General features: G+C 40.7%; 1 protein-coding gene across 1 annotated transcript; it reads left to right on the forward strand.

Moving 5' to 3' along the window:
• The first annotated feature begins 730 nt into the window (after nucleotides 1-730).
• On the forward strand, nucleotides 731-23,698 carry LOC108049653. Its single transcript, XM_017130904.2, is given in 10 exon segments — nucleotides 731-940; nucleotides 1,486-1,920; nucleotides 12,875-13,052; nucleotides 13,680-13,774; nucleotides 15,283-15,510; nucleotides 15,573-15,824; nucleotides 15,895-16,013; nucleotides 16,543-16,815; nucleotides 17,266-17,814; nucleotides 19,106-23,698. Coding segments are annotated over 9 exon segments (4,449 nt in total). The 5' UTR covers nucleotides 731-940; nucleotides 1,486-1,809; the 3' UTR covers nucleotides 21,750-23,698.
• The last annotated feature ends 1,845 nt before the right edge of the window (nucleotides 23,699-25,543 follow it).

Genomic DNA, 25,543 nt, shown 5'->3' on the forward strand with positions numbered 1-25,543 from the left:
CCAAGTACTACAAGCATCTAATTGCACAGCAATGGTAGTATTTCATAATTTCCATCAACAGATAAAATATAATAATTTTAATCTCTTGCCTACACCTTTCGAGTTGATAGGATTTTATGTATTTTAAATTACCTGCTTATAAAATCCATTGCAATTTAACCAAAATAAAACTTTTAAATACTATGATCATAATTGATCTCGGTGTTGTTCTGTTATAAGCACGTTAAGGTATTCGTAGGGGATCTAAAAACCGTCATAGCCTTGGTCTTAAGCCTCTCTTGCTTTCTCTGACTCTGTTCCTCTCATTGACTGCGCAGAAGAGAGCGTCGCGCATGTCTCGGCCACTGTCAGTGATGCCAACTTTTAAGGCCATAATAATCCGGTATCATAAGAAAAAAATTATATTTGTTGATGGAGTTTTTAATTTAGAAATTCTTCGACTGTAATGCTAATTTAAAATTATTTAAAATAAATAACGACTGAACCATACTTTATCTTGTTTAATAATTAAAATATCATATTTTTAGGTTACATTCCATTAGAAAAACACGGTAGTTTTACCAAGTAAAAAGAAGCTAAATCTGTTTTATTTTGTAAAACGGAAAATCTGACGGATAAATAGCTTAATTTGCCCGCTAAAGTAACTTCCTCTATTTGTTCGGCTCTCTCTGCTCTCTCCCGTGGCGACGCAGGGAGAAAAGTCTATTTAACCAACCGCGAATCCACTCTCTTTATTATTGCATTTTCAACCGCGCTGCTGGTCGGTTGCGTTCCCATCGAAAAATCGAATCAAATCACGGATAATTTCCAACTCGAAAATCGCCGGGCAGGAATATAATCCCAGATTATATTTGGAGATGGGAAAACTCTGTTGATGAGGACGATGCTCTGATATATCTTCCCCATCTAAGACGGCAGCAGTTGAGGAAGAACTAAGAGGGTGAGAGGAGGTTGCAAAACGGAACAAAACGGAATCGAAACGGGTCGCGGCTCGAAACGAAACGGTAAAAGAAACAACGCCCTGAACGTCCGACTTTTGGCTATATAATAACCCAAATCATGATCGCGGTGTGTTATTCAAAACCAAAAACTGGCTCAATTGGCAGGAGTAATCGGCGAATTACATATGCATGTACATAAGCAAAAACTGCATAACCTGTGCCGGATGTAAAGCGCGCGACTTATCAAACTACTATACTATATAGTAATTCACCATATGTTGCATCTTTACTAAATCACAACAAACCGCAGGCAGTGTTTATTTGTGTGTCTGAATTTTTTTTTGGATTTTTCAATATTTTTTTTGGGTGTGTGAAAAGTGAAAGTGAAAATTTAGACAGAACGCGCTAAAAGAGAATAGAGGAGAGGAAGAGAGAGCATGCGTTGTTGTTTTTTTTTGTTTTTCCTTTTTTTGGCAGGATTCGACTCTCCCCCGCACACGCTCTCTTTCTCTCTAACGGTGCTCTCTCTCTCTTGTTCTTGCAGCGGCTCCCTCTTTCTCAGCGGCTGTGGCGTTTTGTGACGTCAAAACCAGCTACGTCCTTCGCTGGCAGACACACACACGCACACACGCACGCACGCTCATCGACAGACACAATACCACACTGAGAGAAACTCCCACCAAGAGAATCCTCCCCCCAAACAACAACAAAAACAACAGCAGCAGCAGAAAAATAAAGGGAGAGAGGATTTATATTCCTTTGTAGCAACGCGAGTGTGCATGTGTGTGTGTTTTTTGAGGCAGCCGCACTACTACAACTGCAACTGCAGTAACAACAGCAACTAAAACACGGCAATATAGCAACAAAAATGGAACAACCGAGCATTCTCGTCAAAATCCTGCACTCGATTCCGCACGTGAATTACACATTCCGTCGGGTTAACGACACCTTCAATCCGGATAGCGATGTTTACCTCGAGGTGAGTACCAGTCTCAAAACACCAAAAAGATATGGGTATATCATATTAATGACCGAGAAAATGTTTTTTTATGTCCGATTTATATATATAGAAGATAAATAGAAGATGTAATTTTGAACTAGACACCAGCGTTTGCATTTCATTATATAAACTATGGCAAATCAAATCTTTCCAATATTAAATTTCATAATAATAAAGTATATTAAGGAGAAACATTTCAATGCTAGGATTTGAACTCGTGTTTTTATTACCAGTGGCAGATGGTCTAAGCTGGTCCTTTTCGTATAGTAATTCTACCGATAACGGTAATTGTAACAGAAAAGGGGCCAACATAATTTGTGCTGAGGGGGCGGAAAATGTAAAGTGGAAGCGCCTTAAATGAGTCATAAGTAGGGCACTTAGCACGCGATATCCAGAGTAAGACTAAGCTATTTAGAAACATGGTTGAAATGCAGAGGATCAGAAAGGGTAAGAGAAGTATAAGTGTTTTATTTCTTTAAAATATTTTGACTAAACAGAACCATTAAATTAGTGGTATAATCTTAAGTGAAAAAGTATACATTTTAACAGTCATAAGATCTCTATTCACATAGTTAACTTTTAGGTATTAGAAACTGTAAACTCGACTATCTATTACTATTTAAAGTTTGCATATTGTAGGATAAGTTTATTGCATTTGGTATGCAGTAAGATATTTGGGGCTAATGGAATCAAACAAGCCTCGTGCGGGGGATTCTCCGACAGTAACACCACTCCGAAACGCATTCCCAGACACTTTGGTTGGAGTCGTAAACAAATTCGAAGTATCTCCATCTGAGAGGTCGGAATGTATATTATGGGCGATACTTGTGTATAATGGGCGCAGTCCAAACGGCTCCTATTCCGACACCAATCCTAAGTACCACTTGTGGGGAACTCGAGCATCTCTTCTTGAGATTCGAGGTTTGAGTTTAAGTCCCATATCTATTTTTGAATTTTCGGTGCGTGTTTTGTGTCTTTTGTTTCCTTTCCTTGTGCTTTCCTCCTCGTCTTTTTTCCACCAGGTTTTTACCTGCCCTCCGGGGTTGTCCCGTTTGCAATTGCATAGGACACAAAAGGAGGACAAAAGCGAGGAAAAACGCGTGGATAAATTTCAATTTCCATTGCTCTTCCTTTTCCTTTTGCCCCACCTCCAGTTGATCCATTGCCATTTTGTTGCGCTGTGCAGACTCCTGATTTTAGCGTTCTCTCTTGTGAGAGAGGCACTCCGTTGACTGCCTTGCAGGCGTTCCGTTTTCGTTTTGTTCCTGCCATGTGCGCTCCATGTGACGCCTCTGGCAAAGGAAATGGGTGTGGGGCAGGGGCAGGGGCGAAACGTAGAGGGGGTGAGCAGCAGCTGCACACTTCCGGCTTCCTTTTCGGCTCTTTCCCCCATTTAATTCCCTTATTTTTTCTTTGTCTCTCCGCCTGACCATCCGATCATCATCATCTTTCTTATCTCACTCGCATCTTTACCGCTACACATTTCCCGAAAGGGGCGGGGCAGGACGACGCCCTTTTAACCGGCTTCCCAATCAACATATGCAAATTGCGAGTTCCTTTTCTCGGGGTTTCCCCACCCAACGAAATCATTGCTAAAAACCCAGCGGGAAAATTTTATTAAAATTAGCAGACTTCTTCATTTTTCCATTTCCTTGATGCTGGGAAATGCCGGCTTCCAGCGCGAAAATTATGTGTGTGCGAAAATTCAGGTCAGCTGGCTGAGCTATGGCTTCGGTTTTTCTTTTTCGGATTTGTGCTGTTGCAGTTGGACGTGAATGTGGACGTGGATGTAGGTCAGGCTGCACTATAGCTCCCCACGATGCCATTGGAGGAGGAGGTCGAGGGAGCGGCAGAGAGGGTTTAGACTTGGGGCGAAATTTTTGCGCGCGTCAGCAGAAGTCATCCGCACACTTGGCAAAAATTGGATTGAGGGCCTTACAATACTTCTCAGAACAGAGAACTTTTCAATGCGTAGAATTTGGATTTTGTAGATGCCTAAATAAATAAACATATAAACATAACAAATAAAAATGAAAAAGAATTACTATGCTTTTAAAATCACTAGATAATGACCACAAAGTAATGCCATTTAGTACATCGGGTGACAGTTTTAAATTTTTCTCAAAGTGTGTGTCGCCAATGAACGACTAATTGGTATGGCAGTTTGTGGGTTCGAGGTTTAGCTTTTAGCTTTAGCCGGCAAAGCAGAACAACGCCAAAAGGGCCGGGAATATGAAAGGGGGAATGTCAGACTTACATCATTTTGGATTACGTTAGGATGCGATAAGCACTCAAGAGCAACGAGTCCTTCAGCTTGTATTTATCAACGCATAGCCATCTACTAACCAGAGACTCCCGAATAAAACCAATTCAACTCAAGTCAGGCCGGCGCGGCGCGACACTCTTAGCATTGATTATAATGCTGACGACGACGATGATCAATTCAACCTTCAACTAGTGGCGGACGTGGACAATGACAACAGACCAGATACAACCCCATCTCTATATATATAACTGAGGTAGTGCGGGTGCCTTCGTAGCGGGGAGAAATAATTAGGGTGAGGGTCCCGCATCGGCTAAATGAATCCATAGATTGGGCTAAAATTAAACGCGGCCTGGGACTTGAAATGGAAATGGGAGAATGCAAATGAACGAAATGACTTCTTTACCAGAAATTTGCTCCGTATGTACAATTTCCAAATACAGAGGTTTTAAAAGTACAATACAAATACCATACATTTGCAAATGACAAAGAATACTTTTAGACCCCAAAGCTTTTCTTTATCTTCCCCGCTTTACTGTATTCATGGCGGCCCATGGTTTTAGTTAAGAAATTGCTCTACATATAGCTTGCATTTTATGCAGATTGCTTATACGTATATGCATTTCGAATGTCTTGTGCGGATTGTCAACCTTTTTTGCCTGTGTCAACACTTTCACAGCGCCTGGGACTTTCGTTGCGGGTTATGGCAACTGCAATCTGTCTGTTATTGGTTCCTCCGCCGACCCTTTTTCTCATTTTCCCAATAGATTTCTGTCTGCTGCCGGAATAACAAAAGGGAAAAGAGGAAGGACCAGGCTGATTCAGATTCAGATTCAGATGCAGACTGCGATTCCCACTTCGAAGCTGACTGACAGACAGCTGCCCTCACATTTGCCAGATGTGTTTGCCCACTTTACAGATTGTTTTGTATCTGTATCTTTGGCTTGTTTTCGTTTTGATAATTTTGTGATTCTTTTACGACTCGTCATAATGTGGCTGCACTCGGATCTGGATGGGATTTATGTGAACTGACAGGGCTTGAAATATCTCGAACGGATTGTTGTGTCCCCAAATTGCAGTGGCATCTGCGCATCTTTTGTCCGCTGTTTATTAGTTTTTCGGCCTGACTTGGCTCTGCTTGCTCATCTAAGAAGCTCAAGATGCTGACCAATCGACAAGCTAAGACCACCCAAATCAGAATAAATTCGCGGTTCGAACTTTGATTTGAGAGTAGCCCCCACGCTCGAAAATATTTATAGATATGTTAATACTTTAAAAGTGTTGTTTAAAAATACTAAATATCCGTTAATACTTGGAGAGTGTGGAATGATTTTTAAACCATCGCAAATATTTTGTATTGTCTTTATATTGTCGAGCTTTTCAGTCACTACTATCATCCCTTTGAAATTATTAATGAAACGACTACTTAAATCACATCAAACTATATGAAAAATCTTACATCCAAGATGACATTAGATAATACCCATTTTGGCAATTTTCGTGCTTTGTGTTTACTGCTTTCTATTATTTACTGCATAAAAATATGATTACTTCGCGTTGGGGCACACAGAGTTCAAGTTCAAAATCGAATTCGAATTTTGGTTTTTGTTTACACTTCCCTTTGCCCGCACTTTTATCTGTATTGTATATGTTGATATATTCACCGCATTAACACAGAACTCTAATTCGGTTTCGTCTCTTGATTTGTTTTCTTTTGGGATTCTGTTAGAGAATCTCTTTTTCTTCTCCTTTTATTCTCTGGTGTGAAAGTTTTGCGTGGGCCTCTCGTATGTTATGATTACAAGGCCGGGTTTTTTTTATTGCATATGTATCTTATAAGTTAGCTAGAAAACAAGATTCAATCCGAGTTAATGAGCCCGAACTCAGCTGATCGTAATTGAATTTATCATGGATTTATACCCACTTCACATTGAAAATTCATCACCGACGCCGCGATATTAGCATATGAAATTATGCCACGTCAACAGCGACGGACAAACCTAACTTCCTCCATTTGCTCTCGGGTTATATTCAGTACTTTTCGTATTTGTTCAGGGAAGACAGAGACAAAGGCTAAACTCCAACCGATTCTTAGTGCTGGATTTTATGTTTTGTCTGTGTCGGGTTGGTTTCCTGTGCTGCACTTGAACAAAATTTGTCTTAAATTTGGAAAAATGAATTTAAATATTAATCGCTTTTTTTCAAAGTTAAACTAACTTTGCTAGGCAGAAAAATCAACCACTTTTTTTTGGATTAATATGTAAACAATGTCTAAAGCCTTCCGGCTTTATTTTAAAATGTTCAAGTAAAAGATTTCAGAAGTTTTTCTTTTTTAGCTTATTTTACAAATGCATTTAAATGCCTAAAGCATTTTCTTATCTGGAAATCAGAGTAACCTTAAATGCTCCTCCAGCAATCTTTGTTTTTTGTGCCCTTATGGCCCTTTCCTATCGCCCTCAGATGTTGTTCTACCCAATCTGGTATTGGAAAAGATGGAAAGAAAGAGAGAACGGATAGGATCCGTCACGAAGTGACAAAGCGGAAACAACGCTATCACCCGCTGGGCTCACAACAAAATCGCTTTAAATTTATGCGTTTATTATAACTGTTGTCGCTCGCTGAGGGCCACTTCTCGAGGGTCGAAGAGGGGGGCAGGAAGTTGGATGGAGCTGTGCTGGAAACTGGTTTTTCACCAAACATTCTACGAAGAAATGAAAACCAAAACTCGTCCACCCGCGCAAAGAGAAAACTCGATCACAGCCGGAAAAACCAAGTGAAAACATATATTCATTGACTTTTGTTAGGATTCTTTAATAGTGTTTGTAGGTATAGTATATTAAAAACCATATAAACCAAATCGATTTGATTTGACTTTTAAGGCATTGCAAAATTGTTTGATTTTTTATTGTGAAACTATATTTATCAAGCATTTCTGAAAAACTCGACACCGTTATCTGGGGAACGATAAACTTCAAAATTTCAAAACGATAAAGTACTAAAGACTTGGTTGTTTTGCATTATGATTGCTTGAAAATATTTCTTATCTCCCCTTAAATCGGAAAGGAAGTATGTATTTTATTTACGTAAAATGTTGCTAGGGTGCTTTAGTTTAACATGTCATTTTTTTTAGATATGGTGACCATACAAGGGATTGGCGAATTTGTTTAATCATATCTTTTCCTGGAAATTTTGTATCTTAAATGAGTATTCTTTGGTTTTTCATTACACCCTTTAATACAGTTGATAATTTTGTCGTCATCATAAGTTCAAAAACGGTTTTTTATTGAATCACTAATTTTTTTAGCGCTTAAAAACATTTCAAGCGTATGGATTTGTGGTTTTTACTCTGTTAAATGTTGCAATGTTCGCATCCCGGATATACCCGGGGAATTTAAAGAGCTTCAAGGTTTTTTGTTGTAAACAAATTGCTTTGATTTAATTCAATTTTAACGCCATCGGAGGCACCGCGTAATTTTTGCCATTTTTAGCGCCGCATTTGCAAAGGTTTCCCAAAGGGAGGTTGAAAGTTAAGAAGTGGGGTCAAAGGGGCTAGGAAGGGGTAGTTTTCCGCTAGTTAGAAGTGAATATTTTCGCTTCATTTTACAGATTGGATGCCTAACAAGGGGGTGAAAGGGAGCAACAACTAAAGGGGTTTGTTATTTATATGCACAGAAAGAAAAGGTATATTACTTCATATTAATAAGAATAGTTTATAACAATTCACATTTCAGTTGGTAGAGTGGAATTCGAAGGTTCACATTTGTTCATGCTGCAAGACTTCTGGTGTATTATTTATTAATAGGCAATTGTTGGCCATATTTTTATACCCTTGCAGAGGGTATTATAATTTCAGTCAAAAGTTTGCAACGCAGTGAAGAAGACATTTCCGACCCTATAAAGTATATATATTCTTGATCAGCATCACCATGAGAGTCGATTTAGCCATGTCCGTCTGTCCGTCCGTCTGTCCGTCTGTCCGTCCGTCCGTCCGTCCGTCCGTCCGTCCGTCCGTTTCTACGCAAACTAGTCCCTCAGTTTAAAAGCTATCTGCTTGAAACTTTCCCAAAAGTTGTCTTTCTATTGCAGGTAGTATATAAGTCGGAACGAGCCGGATCGGGCGACTATATCATATAGCTGCCATATAACTGAACGATCGGAAATGCCATAACTTTGGTGTTTTTAAAGTAAGGAAGTTGGTTTTTTTTATGGGTTTTATATTTGGCCAATGAATCCGACATACCAAATTTCATAAGGATCGGTCGACTATATCCTATTGCCGCCATATAACTGATTGATCGGAAATGCCATAACTTTAGTGTTTGTAAATCGCTTCTTATCAATTATGGTTTGTTATGGTTTCTTTTTCGCTTTTATAAAAACCGCGCCATGTTCGTATAGATTTCTTATCATGATTTTAATTTGACATACAAATAAACCAGATGTTGGCTAAACAAAACTTATTCTGCCCAAATATTCCATAAATTTAATCTCTAATTTTTTATGGAAGCGAAAAGAAACCATATGGTTAATTTTTATGTCAAACTACAATCAAATTGGATAACAAGTAATTCCAGTAAAATAAAATAATTTTATAGATTCTGCGCGCTTGGATCAGCAAAAGTCTTTTAAAATAGCATTCTTTACAAAAATAGGTTTGCCCCCAGTTTATGTTAAAAATGCCTGTTTTAAGCGGTGGGCAAACGATTTTTTTTTATTCTTACTTGTTAGGAGATGGGCAAACATGGTCATATTTGCAGGCAAATACGTTAAAAAAAATTGGAAAAAGTCAACTTGAATTTTTTCGAAAAAGTTCAAGAATTTTCAAAAAGTCCATATTTTTAAAACTAAAGGCATGCAAAAAAAAAAAGGGCTAAAATGGGCCAATGATTAAGCTATTCAAATTTCAAAAATTCGATTTAAGTCGACCAAACTTCTTTGAGCTAATTGTTTTGTAATAACTGCAAGGGTATATAAACTTTGGCTTGCCGAAGTTTGCTTCCTTTCTTGTTCCTACGTGTAATGAAAGAGAAAGGAGATGCAAAACAGGGTGGTGGTGATGCCATTTCTGAAGTGTCATTCAACTGCGAGGACTCGTAAATGTGCCGAGGCACAAAGACTGCAACAACGACAGCAACTGTAACTAGTTTTAATGATTATTTACATGGCACAAGTGCAATAAATAATAAATACGAGCCCGAGGAGAGGTGACGTGGGGAGAGGGGACGTTCCTAAGAGGATGTGCCATGTCCGGCGTCGATTCCAATTCCGAATCCGATTGAACGCTGATTGACAGCGGGGAATTGCTGCAAATTGCCTTGAACTAGTTCAATTATGGGTGTTATGTGATGGTTTCATTGATTATTCTTCTTTCTTTTGGGAAACGGGTAAAGGACGAATTTGGAATGGCTGTTGAAAGGAAGGGGAGCTTTAATTTGCTTATTAGGTGTCAGTTTGAAACTAAATATTATATTTAAATTCTTAACTTGTTTTCTGACGATAAAAGAAAAACCCTTAGAAAAAATATTAAGACTACTAAAAATAAAGTAAAAGAAAGGCGTAGGGAAAAAACTGAATGCGTTACTAACATCTTGCACTAAATTAAAACTACTTGGAGTCTTTGAATGCGATTTGTGCATTTGCTCTTTTATTTTTATCGCCCCACTAGAGCCTCCTGAAGTATTCCCATTTAGCCACTGAATGAAGTCTGAAATCTGAACTCGACTCAACTTGACTCGACTGGAATGGACTTCTCAAGTGGTCTGACTCATTTGCCATTTATTCGAATTGAGTGTGTCGAGTGGGGGTTCTATGTCCATCTCCACGTCATATATCCAGGAATATCCAATAACCTTACTGGTAATTCGAAGCTCACTGTATATAACGTGTTTTTTTAATGACAGGCAATGAAATTACCGTCGGTGCAAAAGTTTGTAAGGTCCTGTGTCCTGTATCGTGCGTCCTTCCACCCGTTCTCCTTGGCCAATTGAATTCAATTTTGGACACGGAGGCGGAAAACAGAAATTAACTTTACAAAGGACACTCTGCAATGAAGCCAACTAACAACAAATTTCAGTGCCAACAACAAAGGCATCGGGTTGCAAGTTATTCAATTAAAAGTTTTTCCAATGTCCAGCATGTCCACTGAAACAGATTTGTATTTAAAGCTACAAAACTTTCTACCAAAAGGCGATGATGTCAAGATACCAACTCCTCGCATATATAATTATAACCTTCCAGATGGTATTATAATTTCGAAAGTTTGCAACGCTGTAAAGAGCACATATCCGCCCCTTTAAAGTTCTCGATCAGCATCACCCGGCAAACCGATCTAGTCTGTTATAACTTTATAACTTTATCGATTTAAAAGTGGCATACTTCTTAATTCTTGTGGCTTGATTCTTAATTATTAAAGTTTCCGATGACTTGTAGTAATGTTACCCACAATTGGACTTGTAGAGTCCATAACTTTACCAAATTTAATCAGATTTAAAAGTGGCATACCTCTTAAGACTTGTGGATTGATTCTCTAAAAATCTGCATTCAAAATTTTCATTTTAGCGTTGACCGACTTTTTGACCCATTTTCATGTTGGTTATTTCTAAGTTTCCGATGAGTTGCTCAAAGTTGACCCACAACTGGACTTCTAGGTTCCATAACTTCACCAAATTTAATCCGATTTCAAAGTGGCATACCTCTAAAGACTTGTATTTGGATTCTATAAAAATCTGCATTCAAAATTTTCATTTTAGCGTTGATCAACTTTTTGACCCATTTTCATGTTGGTTATTTCTAAGTTTCCGATGAGTTGCTCAAAGTTGACCCACAATTGGACTTCTAGGTTCCATAACTTTACCAAATTTAATCCGATTTCAAAGTGGCATACCTCTAAAGACTTGTGATTCGATTCTCTAAAAATCTGCATTCAAAATTTTTAATTTAGCGCTTATCAATATTTTGACCCATTTTCATGTTGGTTATTTCTAATTTTCCTATGTGTTGTAATAGAGTGACCCAAAATTGGACTTCCAGAGTTCATAACTTTATCAAATTTAATCCGATTTCAAAGTGGCATACCTCTTAAGACTTGTGGATTGATTCTCTAAAAATCTGCATTCAAGATTTTCATTTTAGCGTTGATCAACTTTTTGACCCATTTTCATGTTGGTTATTTCTAAGTTTCCGATGAGTTGCTCAAAGTTGACCCACAATTGGACTTCTAGGTTCCATAACTTTACCAAATTTAATCCGATTTCAAAGTGGCATACCTCTAAAGACTTGTGATTCGATTCTCTAAAAATCTGCATTCAAAATTTTTAATTTAGCGCTTATCAATATTTTGACCCATTTTCATGTTGGTTATTTCTAATTTTCCTATGTGTTGTAATAGAGTGACACAAAATTGGACTTCCAGAGTTCATAACTTTATCAAATTTAATCCGATTTCAAAGTGGCATACCTCTTAAGACTTGTGGATTGATTCTCTAAAAATCTGCATTCAAGATTTTCATTTTAGCGTTGATCAACTTTTTGACCCATTTTCATGTTGGTTATTTCTAAGTTTCCGATGAGTTGCTCAAAGTTGACCCACAATTGCACTTCTAGGTTCCATAACTTTACCAAATTTAATCCGATTTCAAAGTGGCATACCTCTAAAGACTTGTGATTCGATTCTCTAAAAATCTGCATTCAAAATTTTTAATTTAGCGCTGATCAACTTTTTGACCAATTTTCATGTTAGTTATCTGCGAGTTTCCGAGGAGTTGTAAAAAGTTGACCCACAATCGGACTTACAGAGTTCATAACTTGACCAAATTTAATCCGATTTCCAAGTGGCATACCTCGTAGGACTTGTGGATTAATTCTCCAGAAATCTGCATTCAAATTTGTCAATTAGCGTTGATCAAGTTTTTGACGCATTTCCATGTTAGTTATTTTAGAGTTTCCGATGACTTGTAGTAATGTAACCCAGAATTGGACTTGTAGAGTCCAAAACTTTACCAAATTTAATCCGATTTCCAAGTGGCATACTTAAGCCTTTTGGTTTGAATTTCTATATTTGAGGGTAGATAAACTTCGACTTGCCGAAGTTTGCTTCCTTTCTTGTTTTATTTGCTAAAGTTCACCTTTTTATAATAGGTAAACAATTCAAATAATTAAATGAATTTGGTCCCATGTTCTCACAATCGACAAATCAATGTCAATATCAATCAAATAAATTTTAATTAAAATTGAAACAATTAATTCTGGTGCAATGTTAATTCCCATTTCAATATTGTCACGCGGAAATAAATGTATGTTAGGTCAATCGAGCCAACCCTGTATATTGCTCTGATCGCAATGATTTTTATACCTTGGCAGAGTGTATTATTATTTCAATAAAAGTTTACCTTATAGAGTATATATATTTTTTATGTGGAGAGCCGATCTAGCCATGACTGTCTGTGCATTTTAAGCCCCACATAAATGTTCACGAAGATATCAATTTACGTCCAGTTAAGAAATATGATGATAGGTTTTGTAGTATTTTGACTCCATTGCGATGCAGAAGTTCTCATTGAGAGTGTATATATGAAATATAAATAAATGGTTTTACATGTACACCTTTAAGCTATTGCAAATGTCTTTTCTGGCTCTTCTGATTAAAGTCTTGTATTACTTATTATTTTACAGAGTCTGGGCATCCTGGCATGCATTCCCGCCGGCCTGCTGATCGTCTCGCTCCTGGGCCTGCTGCTCTACCTGCTGACCCGCTGCTGTGACCGACGCCAGCGGAAGCCGAGCGCTCAACGCTGCCAGAGCTGCTCGCTGGTCATCATCACACTGATGACCTGTGCGGCCATCGGATTGGGTGAGTCCGAGTCCGAGTCCCAGTCCGAGTCCGAGTCCTGTTCCCGGAATGGCCATGGAAAAGTGCGTTGAACCGCTGCAGTCTAGTTGCATTTGCCAGAGCACGTATAAATCCCTTTGCGGTTGCATCGCGTGTTGGCCGCCGGCCGTCGGTTTTCGGTGGGCAATTGGCAATTAGCCAAAACGCGACTTATCGCCAATGGAGCGTAGCACAGCGGCTGGTCACGTATGCAAAGTCACGGCAAAGAAGTGGAGCCAAAACCAGAGGACCATGCGTCATCCGACGGCGGCGATGGAAGTGGCTTGGCGGCGACACAAGCGACGAAATAATAATTTAATTAGCAGCAGAGCTTCTGTGAGCTTAATTGAATCAAAACTGCGAAATGTGTGTCGCGGCTCGCGTTACATCACTGACCCGTCCGCGATGATCTTGCCCTGATCTTTAATATCTCGCTGATCTCTGAAATTGGTGTTCCAATCTCTCAGGCAAACTTGCTCACTATTTTTAAATGGTTATGTCCCCTTATGTCCCTCGTACTTGGCCACATATCTATCCTAACCTTTTTATAATCTCTGTCTGATACTTTTCGCACTGATTTCTGACTTTCTAATTTTGCTCCATCGGCAGGCTTGTACGGTAACGATGACTTCCACAATGGCCTGCTGCAGGCCTTTGGATCCGGGAAGAACGTCGAGGGTCTGGTGTTCACATTGCAACGACAGGTAAGTTGAGTTCATTTTGACAAAAATTGCGCCTTACATGAATCGTTGAGTGGTCCGGATTAGTTGTATGCCTGTTACGCCTCTTATTAATTATATAGGGTTAAGAAATTTAACTAGGGGCTATTGTTATTTTTGTTTATTTTCACAAACGTGATGATAATTTGATTATCAGGTCTAGTCAGATCGGTGAAGAAGAGTTTTCTTATGAGAGGCTCTTAATCTTTCTCGGTACGCAAATGAAGTCTGAAGTGGGATCTTTAACTAAGCTTAGTTACCCAGTGCCCCTCTACCGTTTCCGCTGAACTAAAACCTTGCCTAGTTCTTGGCTTTCATAAACTTCTACTATTCCCATTCAGGCCATATTCCCATTCCATTCGCAGCAGCCCCCCGTTTGGCTCCTTCTTGTTCATTATAATCAACCTAAAAGCTGGCTGCTGTGTTGACAGTTACGTGGCCCCGTGGGAGGGGGGAGGTGAGGAGGGGTGGGTGTGTAATGGGGCTGACTAGAAGGTGGAATAGGGACTACGGACTAGGGGAAGTGTCCTCCTGGCCAAAGCTTTTGCTATTCATAAACTTTGTTAGCACACACAGACAGAGGAAGTGACAGAGAGAGGGGGGGCGAGGCAAAAGAGCCGATAAGGCAAGAGGTTAGCGGGTGAACAGTGGAGGGGGGTGAGTCGGCCAGCAGCTTCAAAGGTAGACGTCGACTAGAGAAAGAGAGCCAAACAGATGGCTGGCATTGCTCGACTCTTGAGTAAAACGCTATTAATTATCCCTGGCACAAACGAAGGAGGGGTTGTGCCTGGCGACGTGCGTGTGTGAAGCAATCCCTTGAACCCGAGAGGCAACCCCACAAGCCCACAACCCCACAACCCCCACCCACAAACCAGATCCAAGCCCAAACCAAGTGCGGAAGCAAAAGTATTACGATAGAAACTATTTTTCCTTTTTCCTTAGCCCTGCTTTGTTCTAGACTGAGGGGGCAAAGAGCAAGACTGTAAAAAAAGGGCGTCGTGTAAGGTATAAGGGGCTTTTTTCACCCCAATCCTCCTGTTTTTGGTCATTAACTTTTGAACTGCTTACACCTTTTTGGGGGTTCAGCTCGAGTTGCATTTGTAAATCAAATATTAATCTTAACATTTAAATAAAACCTATTAACATTATCTCTATCTACTCGATTATTTTTGCGCTGCATATCTATTTAAATAGTAATGCGCTTTCTAGTTAATGGTTTGTTAAGAACTGTTTAGTTTACAGCTGAACAAGAAGGACCAAAGCAGTTGCATTAATTAATGTTCTACTAATTAATGTTCTCCATCTACTACTATAATGCTCTTGGCTCTAACTATGCTAAGAATCAATTATTAAGTTTAAGTTTCATTTATACCTACTAATTTTATTTAGAAAGTGGTACCTGAAAGGAAACTTTAAGACTATTGAATCCAACTATAATTGACAAGATTGTATATTCTCCAGGATTGAGCTAATTCGCATTTTCTAATTCTCAGACTGAGAGCATAAAGCACGATTTGGAAACGCGGATGGCCGGACACAAGGTGGAACGACTGGTGGAGAAGCCGCAGTACAACCAGACGGTGGTCATGATGCTCATGGAGACGACACGCCTGGTGACGGAGAACACCTCGCGGGCGGTGGCCTCGCTGGATAGCATGGTGCACTACTTTATGAAGGCCAAGGGCAGTGAGAACGATACCTCACTAATGGGACTGCTGCAGGTGAGTTGAGGTCATCTCAGTGTCCTCGTAAATACCCATAACTAACCGCCAATCTCTACCAGCGTGGTGAATACTACGAATCCATTCGTTGGCCAGCTACTTTGGCCTTCCTCACTGTCCTCCTGCTGCTGTGCACGGTTTTGGTGATTGGCGTGGCCAGGCGATCCCGCTGCACATTGATCTTCTTCAGCGTTTCTGGTCTGTTCTGCATCATTATCTGCTGGCTGTTGGCGGCTGTCTACCTGGCATCCAGTGTGGCTGCCGGGGACTTCTGTATGCGACCGCACGACTACATGTGCCGTCAGGTGGGAATGGTGAGTGGTGTCTTCAAGATGTAACCTCGCAAAATGTACTATTTCCCTTTCTCCCGTTCCCAATCCACAGCGGAGTCCCTATGTTGATTTCCTAAATTGCGGCACTCCGCGCAACCGGTTTATTCTGCGCCTGAATGAATCCCGCGATCTTGTGGATCGTGCCAGGGAAAGTGTGGAGCAGATGCAGCGGTGAGTAGACGCTTGAATGATGGATTGCAGTGCAATACTTTAGCGGAAATAGAAATCAATGAGGAAAATAGCTGGCCAAAAGTTTATTTAAAGAGTCTATTTACGCGAACTCGTGGAACAAAGTCAAACCATTTATTTTTATAGTGGAAACTATGTATGCTTCGATTTGGTAAAGAATACATTCCGAATGGAACATTACACTTTGTTTATATACACAAAGATGCATACTTGTATATATGCAGGGAACCCTTTTTAAATGTTAAATATTTGCGATTGTTTGTGTTTTTTGTTGCGGTTATAGAACTAAAAATCATTTTAGATTCTCACACATTTTCTTAAAGGTTTCTCGGCGCTTCCTAACTTGGCATTTAAAACGTTTGTCATAGTTTATTTTGAGTTCGTGATTTTAAACTTACTTACAACCTTTGGAACAGTATTTTCCTTAAAGTATTTTCCTAAAAAAGAGTTAAGGCGACAATTTTCGCACTCCAAAATTAAAAATGCCTTCCTCATTGCCTTCGCTTCGCAGGATGAGCCAGGACACGTATCCGCACATCGACATCAAACGCACGCTTACCGCCATGGACACCGATCTGGAGAACACACTGCGCAACCTGACGACTCTATCGGCGACTTTGGACCGCAGGGCCATCGACCGGCACTACGAGGAGGCACTCCGTGGACTCTGCGGCGGCGGGCTACTGGGACTGAGTCTGATGATGGTGGCTGGCCTACTTACCTCCTTTTTGCTGACGATCCTGGTGTACGCTGACTCGCACGCCTGGATCTATCTGACCAAGCGGTACGATGTGTGAGAGTTTTTGTTAGGTCTATTCTAGTCACAAAGTTCTTCAGAAGAAGCCCACTCTTCTTTTTCATTGACTGGTCTTCTTTGTACATATCACACTGTCCATGAAAATAATATTTTATCATTATGAAATTACCAACATGGTGACGTAATATGTATTGTTTTAAAATTATTGACTCATAATATTCGGATTACTGAAACATTGAATCATTGAATTAACGAAACAAACAGATTGATACAAACGCATTGATTCATACAAGGCTGTAATAAAAACGGATCATTTGATTTGATATTCGCAAGTACAATATATATTAAATTGGTTTGGGTATTTTTGATGAGTAAATAATATCACAGAAATACGCCGCATTGTATACATCTCTATTAGAACCTTTTGAAATTTTTCTTTTCGCTAATTCTTTTGTGTTTATCTATATATACTTAAAGGCCAACTGTGGACGCCGACAAATCGGAGACAGCGCCGTTGTTCCCCGCCTCGAATGCACCGAGCGCCAGCATCTCGCCCACCGCACCGCTGAGCACGGGAACGATCAACAGGACGCTGCTGCACCACCAGCAGGCGGCAGTGGGCGGCGGATCGGGCACCTTGCCGGGATCCGGGGGCGGAGGTGGCGGAGGAACAGGAGGAGGCGTTGGGGCCAATGGACACAACGGCGTGGGACCCTATCGCAATGGAACGGCGGGCCTGAGACAAGGGTTGGCATCACCTTCATCTCAATCAAGCCACACCTCATCCACTGCCACTTACTACAACCACAACAACGGCAACCCCGGTTACAACAACAGCCACCAACAACACCATCACAACAACCACCTGTACAGCAACCACCACCACTACAACAACCACAGCAACAACTCACAGCATAGAACTAACTCCGCGGCGGGGGCGGTGGCAGCGGCGGTGGGCGTGGCCAGCAGCAGTGCTCAGCGATCGCCGTCGCCGCCGCCCGGCTACGATTTGGTGCATGGCACAAGGCATGAACTTTGATTTGATTTGATTTGCTTATTTCCCAAAGAAACGCCCGAAACCAGAAACCCGAATCCCGAATCCAATTTTCTTATGAGTTAGTCCTTTTATATTTTGGAATCTCGCTGCTCACGATTATACAATTTCACTTATTTGGTCTGAAATCTGGCTTACTTAATTTTTACGTGGTTTGTACACTAAGTTGTAGATTTATGTTTTTACTGTTTTTGTGAAAACTTGGCGTAAAATACATTTTGACTAAAGAAAAAACGTTAAGAAAAAACAAACGTTAAATGCACATACGTGATATCATCTGTTAGTATTTATGAACAACAAAAACTAGAACTTCCAAATTTGGCACGTCAACATATTAGCGGTCTAAGCATATTACAAATCTGTTTTATTTGAACGCCAAAACGAATGACACAAAGTTTTATAAATTTATAATCGACATACCACTTTTTGAAGATATTGTCAGATATGTTTTTCGACATTGTAAGACTTCTAAGGACTTACAAATATATATTTATCTGAGTAGCGGGTTTCTCATAGTCGAAATGATCGGCTATATATTCTTTAGTTTACGATTTAAGTTGGGACTTTGTTAGATATGTTTGTTTATCATTGTTGTTTTCGATTGGCTTTTGTTTTAGTTAATCAGTTGCTTAGTTGATCCTTTCGTTGTGCTGCACATGCATGAAAAAACCGACCATGAACATACCAGCTCACCCACCACAAATTAACACAAGGACAACTAGCACAGACCCCACCAACATACAGATATCTAAGCGATGAATCACTCTAACCGAAAAACTAAAACCATGCCCACACCTGCCTTACTAATCTATGCAAATGAAAATGGAGAGAAAATACGCTTATCGTAAAACAAAATAATATCAAAAAGACCTCAGTTATACATATATGGGGAAGTCTATATATTTAATTTGACATTAACAAACATTTTTACTTGTCCCAATGGAAGCTGTAATATTAGATAACAATTCAGGTTTTTGTTGTTATAAAGCTTGTCCAAAATGACTCAGTTGAACCAAAACATAAGTCTCACTGAAATAATAATTTAGGACCAAGATTTCTTTTAAAATACTAAACTACTGAAATTGGATTGAAACTTGAATTTGAAGCTTTTTTATGTCTATACAAGTTTTTAAGCTCAAGTCCTTAACATCACTTCTAACCTATCGATGGGTTCACCCGGTAGAGAGGCTAACTTAATCCAACTAATCACATTTAACCCAGCTGAAATTGGCACATAACTAATCCAAGCTTATCGATTTCCAGGTCAGGCCACCACACCCTGGGCCGCCTGCCATCGCACCACCAGCAGTCGGCGTCTTATCTGCCAGGACCCAACAATGGAAAGTACGCGACGCTCAGCAAGCAGTGTAAGACGCTCGAGTCGAACGACTTCTACTGAGATTCGCTTGCCTGCAGTTCCCATGCAGGCAGTAGCAGCAACACAGCACAGCAGCAGCAGCAGCAGTTGCAACTCCAGCAGCAGCAGAGCAGCCTCATCAATCAGAACCAGATTCAGAGTCAGAGCACGCTGAAGAACATCTTTGCATCGGCCACCTTGCCCCGCTCCACGGGCAGTTCCATCCGGTCGGTCCTCTCTGCCCAGACATCCAATGCTGGCATATGCCGCTCCACGGGCAACGGATTGGACGGGGACCTGGTGGACGACCGTGATCCCAGGGATGTGACCAACAACAGCTTCAATCGCTTCGACCCCAAGTATATTAGCATTGGTCCCAAGGCGGTGAGGGGTCAGAGTAATAACCTTAACAAAATGTCCGCTGCCGGCAACAAGTGTGCCACTTTGCGGCATGTGGGTCGCTACGGTGGCTCGCTGAAAGGTGTGTCCGCCGTCAATGCCACGCCCTCGCCGGCCGCCGCCCCCGCTGTCCATTCGCCAAACTTAAGGAGCGCCAAAACACCATCGATAGCCACGGTTTCCAAGGATTATTGCCAGCAGCCGGACTGTATTCCCCAGGAGTTCCTCCTTCAGCAGCAGCAGCAGCAACAGCAACTCCAGCAGCAACAATTGCAGCAGCAACAATTGCAGCAACAGCAACTTCAGCAGCAGCAACAGCAACTCCAGCAGCAGCAACAGCTGCACCTCCAACAGCTGCAGCAGCAATCGCAGATGGTGCCTCCTGCTCCGCCGCAACCTGCGCCTCCGCCTCCGCCCAAACCAAAGATAGTCAATACGTTTACGGAAATTCCTGGCACCACGGGTGTGGGCAGCTCGTACGCCAAGGAGCAGCAGCAGCAGCAGCAGCTGTTGGCCCTGCAGCAGCAGCAGCAACAGCAGTTGCTTGCCCTCCAGCAGCAGAGGGAGCGGGAATTGCAGCAGCAGCAGCAACAAAGGGAGCTGCATCCACCCACCACCCACATACTGCCCCCCTCGGCTGTTTACAGCATCGAGAGCACCGAGGTGTTGCCCACAGCCGCGCCTCGAGTGCAGCAGCGTTCGCTGAATCCCGCCTCCATAGTGAACCAACCGCTGCCCGAGATTCCCACCAATCAGCAACAGTCAAAGATCTCCGCTCAGCCGCTGTGCGCCGCCAGTTTGGGCCAGTACCGCTCGTTGCAGCGTCCCCAGACGCAGAAATTGCAGCCGGTGGCTGTCTCCTCGCCGCAGCAACCGCCAACGCTGCCGCCCAAAAACAGGCACAAAGCCAGCCACCGGGGTGGCGCCGTCGATAGCAGCAATGCCAACCACATGCAGACCTTGCCCCCAAAGTCGGCTAGCTTAAGACAGCAGCAACAGCAGCAGGAGCGAGATAAAGACCGGGAAAGGGAAAGGGAGCGAGAGCGTCCGCGGAGGGCGGAGACGTTGGATAATGCACGCAGCTACATAGAGCAGCAGCAACAGTACCCAAGTCAGTTGATAACCGGCAGCAACATGAAGAAGCAGCATTCCTACGACAGCAGCTACCATCAGCAACAGCACCAGCAGCAGCAGCAGCAACTAGCCTTCTACCAAAGACAGCACAACAACAACTTCTCCTCGAAGCAGCAGCAACAATTAGTGCTGGAGCAACAGCAGCAGCAACAGCAACAGCAGGCTTTGTTCTATAGATCTTTGAAGCGAGGAGAACGAGGAACAGCTGGCAGCGGAGGAGCCACCGGAGGCGGAGCTGCTATCAGCAACCACAGCGATCTGTACTCGGTGACGGAGTTGTAGGAGTGCGCCTGCTGCGGCGGCGGTGTGGATGTGGTGCGCCGAGGCGCCTCATCCACATCGCTGCACGCGGCGGTGGCCACACAAACTCAGAGCCACAACCAAAACCAGACGCAGTCACAACCGCAGTCGCAATCGCAGAACCAGGCGCCCGTTCCCCTGCCACCCAAAAAGCATCGCCAGCGAGAGAGGGAGCGGGAACAGCAGCCCACCTGTAATGCCAATCTGTGCGAGGAGCACCAGTACGACGAGTACTATCCGCAGGCCTACGAGATGCAAGCGGGAGCAGGAGGAAACACTGGAGGAAACGGAGGAGCAACTTCGAGCTCTGGATCCAAGCATGCATCGAAGCAAAGCCAGCAAAGAGCAGCCACCTTCGATGTGGCCGATGCCAGGGACTACGAGCTAAAGCGTTTGGGCAACCGCAGGTCCCAGCAGCAGGCGGCTCCTAGCAAAAGAAATGGAGGAGGAGGAGGAGGAGTCGCTGTTGCGCCGGACCACCATCGCAGCCACGATCGCGAACGGTCGCGAAGCGATCATCGCATCGCCAGCTATGTCTGCGAGGAGGTCAACTCCTCGGCGCTCTGCAGCGCCGGCTCCATGAGCTCCATGCTGCAGCCGGCCAACGGCACTGGCCACCGGAGCAGCAGCCACCAGCACCAGCGGGATCACCATCTGCGCGACCAGCAGCAGCAGCAGCAACAGCGGGAGCGACGCGAGAAGACCTTCAAGGTATGATTTTTAGAGACGTCATAAGAATTGTCCAATCCGCGCCAGGACACCAGAAACGGCAGCTCCAGGCGGCGGACGCGTTGAGGGGTAAATGAAAAGCGAACGTGGCGGATTCTACAGCGATTACAAGGAGGTGAACCCCCGGGAAAATGAGGAAGCAGATAGGAAATGTGAGCGGAAGGAGCGGAACCATCGTAGGTGCACAGCAAAATTTGGAGAGCCCAGCCTGTTTTTATGTTTATCTTAATTCGCGTGTATATCTCTGTCCCTGTCTATCAGCGCACTGTCTCTGTCACACATGTGCGGACACGCACACCAACAAAGAAACGAACACACACACATATATATATTGTAAAACATTCAACCTCTTCTGATTGATTCAAAACTGCAAAAGCTGCTTAAAAGGTGCTGAAATATCAAGGGTAGCGGTTAAAATAATAGTACCTTATAATTCCCAACCTTTTTTTTTTACATTTCAATAAGTGTATTTTCGGTTGGAAATTATAATGCAATATTTATACAATTTAGAATCTATATGACATTTGGCATTATTTATAAGTACTTTATGACAAGCAATATTTACAACCTCATTTTAATGACTAATGGTTACTTTTTTTTTTTGGTTTTTAATGTTATTGCCTTTAAAGTCCGTTTTTGCTTTTGGTTTACAATATTTGCCACTATTATTTTAGCCGCTGCTGTGCATACAGCCATGTTTAACCCTACATCAGTTCTCTGCTCTGTGTTGTTGCCTATTGTTATATATATAGTACATAACTACAATCAACCATAACGAATACTTTTTTTGTGACCATTATTAATACGTGTATATTTTAAAAGCCTAAGTTAAGTAATATTTAGTTCTAAGCACAAAACTATTTATTTACCACAGATTTTAAGCCTCGACCCCAAAAAATATGACCTAAATCGGAGGAAAAGCGAGTAGAGACAGTTGGCGAACGATTACTAGGAGCTCTTGAACATTTCTTAGTTCTCGAGGATCTAGTTTCGCCTTTGTCTCTCGCTTTTTCGCCATTAAACGAACTTTTTATTTCATAAGGAGTGTGTGTGTTTTTTTTATTTAAAATAGATTTTTTTCATTAGCGATTCATTCCGGCTTATTTTATTGTTTGAGAATCCGTTGCGAGAACCAACAACAACAACCACAGCAACACGTACGTAAAATTTTTGTGACGTCAGAAATCTAAAAAAAAAACTAAGAAAAACCAGCAGCAACAACAAAGCACAAGACAACAAAAACACAAATAAGAAACATGGAAGAAAAAAACTTAAGCGGAAAAATTTTACAAAACAAAACATAATATAAATTAAAAGTTTTACATTTTAAAGAAACAAACCACATGAAAAGGAAAAGTTCTTAACTCAAGCAATATAAGAAAAGAAAAGATGAAAACGAAAAAAAGCCATACCAAGTTGTTCAACTATTTTAAAAAAGAATTCAGCAAACAAAAAAATAAACAAGCAACATATATACATAAACATACATTAAATGCATACATACTTATTATAGAGAAAGCATAAGGAATATTAAATAATCGACAGCAACCACAAACAATGTTCAGGTCAATAACTGCATTTAAACGGATAAAGTAAATGAAGGAAACCCTCGTTAGGCATTAAAATTAACAAAATGCTCTTTTTATATACAACTATATATACATGCATATATATATATAAATATACAAATATAACGAATTGCAGTTACCCAAAACACAGACAGCCAGACATACCATAAACAGAAGAATAAAAAACAACTCATCAAAGTTGTTGGATCAGTGGCAAGCACACACAAGCATTTTTAAAAACTCACATAATTATACTACACAAAATACAAGACACACAACACTCATACATGCGAACAGTTGTGGGAAAAATAATTATAGTGCCATTAGAATTTTAAAAATTTAATAAAATGTAAATTGTACCATTTATAATATTATTTTTACAAATTTATTTAAAGGGTTAAGGCTCAAGAGGAGTTTTACCAATACAATTCTGCTAGGGACTTTCTTAAACAAATTTTTTTTGTGAATTTGTTAAAATTAGTTTTTACTTTTTAAATGAGCTAATATATAAATAGTTCAATTGAGTAACTTTGGAATGTAATTCAAGTTAGGCATAAAAACCCTATTGAACTTGACCTTATGTTTTGTCGTGTGGAGCTCTGCGCACCTTATTATTTTGACCGCAGCTGGGCATTTAAGCGAATTGAAAAATGCCAATAGGGGAAAATAAAGTTTAAATTAAAAAAGAACATTTATTCTCTCTGCTGTGCAGACGAAAATATAACCACTTCAACCATGTTGAGGAATTGCAACACGCACACACAACACACTGGCCAATCCTCCGTCTCGTTCGTTCTCTCACTCTGTCTATCGCGCTGTCTCGCTCTGAGCATTCCACCCACCACCCACAATTCCGATGTAGTTTGCACAGGAAATATATTAGCAAAAGTTAACACTCAAGGAGGAAAGTTAGTTGAAGAAATGTTAAACTCTCTAAGAAACAGAAACAGAAAAACTGTTGCAGGTCTTGTTCTCCTGCTCTGTATATATATATACGTACGATCTACCTAATTCTATATAACTAAGTAGTAGTTCTTGTGTGACTGTTTGTGTGTGTGTGCGAAGATTGCAGTTTTTTTAAAGTGTTTTTTTTTTAATTCGAAAAGAAAAATATTTCAATGTTTCGTATGTAGTGTAGTGTAGCTTAGTTGAGTCTAAGCAATAAGCCAAAATAGATTTTAATGCCCGAAAACCCATCAAAGGATATAGAATTTGTGGGATAATACCAAACAATTGCAAGAAGGCAGGCAGGCAGGTATTTACTTATAGCATTAAATTCTAAAGCAAAAGGAAAATTATTAAATAACATTAAATCAAACGCAATTAAACACGAAACGTGTGTAACACCGAAACAAAGATAAAAACAAAATTGTTTCCACTTTTTAGCCATTGAAATAAGGGGAAACTAGCACACTTTTTCGTACTTTAAATGATGCAAAAAAAAGGTAATTAAGTGGGTAGAAAATGAGCAAGCAGCTACGTATTCCAATCCTTTATAGTAAACGAGAAGTAAGACGAATTTGAGAAAAATCAGTTTTTAAGATAATGACAAGACGATATTTCCTGTTTTCCCCTATAAACTGCCATTTCCCATTTCCCACTTCCTGTCCTCAAATCCAAAATCCTGTTGACACATTTCAGTGCATATTATATAATGCATCTATACATATATAAATAAACCAACAAATATATATATATAAATACATAATTATTGTAATAACAATATAAGTCTGTAAATTTGTTAACATTTCTAAAAGCAAACAAAAACTCTAGTATGATCGATCGAGAGGGCAAAAGGAAAATTATAAGAACGTCACCCAGTAGTTGTAGCTAATCCGAATTACAATTATACAAGAAAAGAACCCAAATACGAGCCACTCGCGTAAAATCATCCAAAACGTGGGAATTATATAGATTGCAGATCGGTCGATAAACGGGAAACGAAATCGAAACAATTGTTAAAAGCAGCCGCTTAAAAATCAAAACAAAAGAAAACATAAAAGAAGAGAAAAACAGAAAAAATGGAAATAATTATATAACAGTTGTGAACAAATTATATTTACATAGCGTATAAATAAATTGCATAACAATTGATTAAAATACAAAAAATAACAAGCGTTTTATTTCCAAAGTTTTAGTTCAATGCAAACAGACTCCCTTTTTTTAATTTCAAAAATCTTCAAATCCTACATACAAAATTTAAATTCGATAACA

This window comes from Drosophila rhopaloa, unplaced genomic scaffold (genome assembly GCF_018152115.1).
Source record: "Drosophila rhopaloa isolate 14029-0021.01 unplaced genomic scaffold, ASM1815211v1 contig_3, whole genome shotgun sequence".
Classification (NCBI taxonomy): domain Eukaryota; kingdom Metazoa; phylum Arthropoda; class Insecta; order Diptera; family Drosophilidae; genus Drosophila; species Drosophila rhopaloa.